Source organism: Neophocaena asiaeorientalis, unplaced genomic scaffold, assembly GCF_003031525.2.
Source record: "Neophocaena asiaeorientalis asiaeorientalis breed wild unplaced genomic scaffold, Neophocaena_asiaeorientalis_V1.1 scaffold760, whole genome shotgun sequence".
Lineage (NCBI taxonomy): Eukaryota > Metazoa > Chordata > Mammalia > Artiodactyla > Phocoenidae > Neophocaena > Neophocaena asiaeorientalis.
This window is the reverse complement of record NW_020174640.1, coordinates 243,158-245,507: the sequence shown is the minus strand read 5'-3', so window position 1 is coordinate 245,507 and position 2,350 is coordinate 243,158. Positions and strand designations below refer to the sequence as shown.

General features: G+C 53.2%; 1 protein-coding gene across 1 annotated transcript in view; it reads left to right on the top strand.

Moving 5' to 3' along the window:
- Positions 1-11: 11 nt before the first annotated feature.
- FOXO4 (forkhead box O4) overlaps positions 12-2,350 on the top strand; it is a 6,672-nt gene continuing 4,333 nt past the window's right edge. Inside the window, exon 1 of the mRNA XM_024758114.1 lies at positions 12-898. Within this exon, the coding sequence (XP_024613882.1) occupies positions 434-898 (465 nt within the window). The 5' untranslated portion in view covers positions 12-433. The remainder of the gene's footprint in view (positions 899-2,350) is intronic.

Genomic DNA, 2,350 nt, shown 5'->3' with positions numbered 1-2,350 from the left:
GATCCGGGTGGAGGAAATTCGGGAGGAGTGTCCGGGGGGCAGCAACTTAAAAGGGGGAGGGAACTGCGGCTAAAGAGACGTTCGGTGATGGGAGCGCGATTTGTGAGGGGATACGGTGCCTCAGGTTTAAAAGAGCAGGAAGCTGAGTGAGAGGTTGGGGAAAAAGTGCCTTCGCTAGGCGAAGGTTACAGGTGGTGTCTCGGAAAGAGCTCCGAGGCTGCAGGCTGTAGTGGAGGAGAGGATCAGAGAACTAACTGTGTGCAAGGGACAGCTTAGGGGCTAGCGTCCAGGGGCGAGGGGGAAGTTCGAGACTTTCTGAGGACTGGCAGGAATGTGCCTCCTGGCCCTCGGTGCTTCCCCCCTGGGGGGAGGCATCGCGAGGGACTGTGGCAGGCTCCTCTGAACGCTGAGCGGCGGAGGTCCAACTCCACGTATGGATCCAGTGAATGAGAACTCAGCCAGAGAGGCTGCCGCGCTCGTAGACCTCGATCCCGACTTCGAACCCCAGAGCCGTCCCCGCTCCTGCACCTGGCCCCTTCCCCGACCAGAGCTCGCTCCCGAGCCGTCCGAGCCGGCCGAGGTGGAGTCAGGTCTGGGAGAGAAGGTACACACGGAGGGGCGCTCGGAGGGGCGCTCCCAGCCGACCCTGTTGCCCTCCCGGCTCCCTGACCCGGCAGGGGGCCCCCAGCCTGGGATCCTGGGGGCCGTAACAGGTCCTCGGAAGGGAGGCTCCCGCCGGAATGCCTGGGGAAATCAGTCATATGCAGAACTCATCAGCCAGGCCATTGAAAGCGCCCCCGAGAAGCGACTGACACTCGCCCAGATCTATGAGTGGATGGTCCGCACAGTGCCCTACTTCAAGGACAAGGGTGACAGCAACAGCTCAGCAGGATGGAAGGTAACTATGACCCCCTTACCTCCGTCCCAATACCCGTCTGCTCCTGGTCCCCCCAGTCTCCTTACCTCTACTCTGGGGCCCCTTTTACACCCCTAGCCCAGAGGTCCACCTTCCGTCGTCATTTAGACAAACATTTACTTAAGACGTAGTATATGCCGCTGGGTGCTTGATGCTGGAGGATCACAGATGAATAAGACACTGTCCTTGCCCTGGAGAAAATTGAATTCTCTGCTCACTGCTCAACACTCCCAGCACTTTGGCTTGGCCTGCCCCAAACACTTATCCCCACAGAGAAGTCTTTATCCTATGTACAGCAGGAACTGTGTGGATTCCCCACAGGAACCTAGCCTTCCCTCCTCCCCCACCTCCCACCCCAACACCTTTTCTCCCATTCCTGTGGGATCACTTGGATTCCCTGCTTGCCTCCCAATACCTCAGGGTAGAAGTACTGTTCTAGGACTCTGCTACCCAAGAAGATGGAGTGAAGTGGCGAAAGGTAAAAAGAGTGATATCCATGTGGTAAGGTAGCAGATCTTATGCACTGAGAAAAAAGGGTGGGCTGCCTCAGTTTACCCTATGTAATGCCAAGAAACTCTCCTTAGTAAAGGGCTATCCAAGTTGTGGGGGGAAGTTTTCATTTACTGTTGAGGAATATTTACAGAAAAACTAGATAGGGCTCTGACTTCACAGCACAAGGTTGGGAGCTCCCTTGGCCTTCCACGAGGAAACTGTGAGGAAAGATCTCGCTAGATGCTCTGAAAGCTTGTCCTGAGAAATATGGGACTCTAATCACAAGATTTGGGAGCTTTAACTCCTATTGACGCCTTGTGCCCCCATAGGTGGTGAGATCAGCATGCAAGGAAATGCAGAGGGTTGAGTGAGCAGAGGAGGGTCTTCTCCTAGGTATAAGAGATCAAGGGATCGGATCCGCAGTATCCCTAGGGGTTGGGCAGAACAGAAAGCAGGACAGCTGACTGAGACCCTTGGCACTATTTCTGGGTAGACTGCCACACCACAGTCTCAGCTCATACAGAGCTCCCCTCCTTGGACCCAGCCTACACAGCTGTTTTTCTTTTCTCTTAGGTTCATTTTCCAGGGTAGAAGAAATAACCATGAGTTGTTAGTTATGCTGTGGTAGTGTAGTCCCTCCTTAGAATTTACACTTGTACGGGGTTTTTTAGTTTACAAAGTAATTAAAATTTTTAATTTCATTTATCTTCACAGCAATTCTGAGATTCCACATTTTACATATTAGGAAACTAAGGTACAGAAAGGTTAGGAAACTTGCCAAAATCGATAGAATGAGGACTTGAACTCAGGTCTAACTATAAATCATATGCTCTTTCTGCTAATCCATGCTGCCATGGAATGATGGCAAAGTCAAATCAGGCCAAATCTGGGGCCTCCAAGGCCCTCACCTCCCACTCCCCACCCCCCACCCCACTCCAAGGC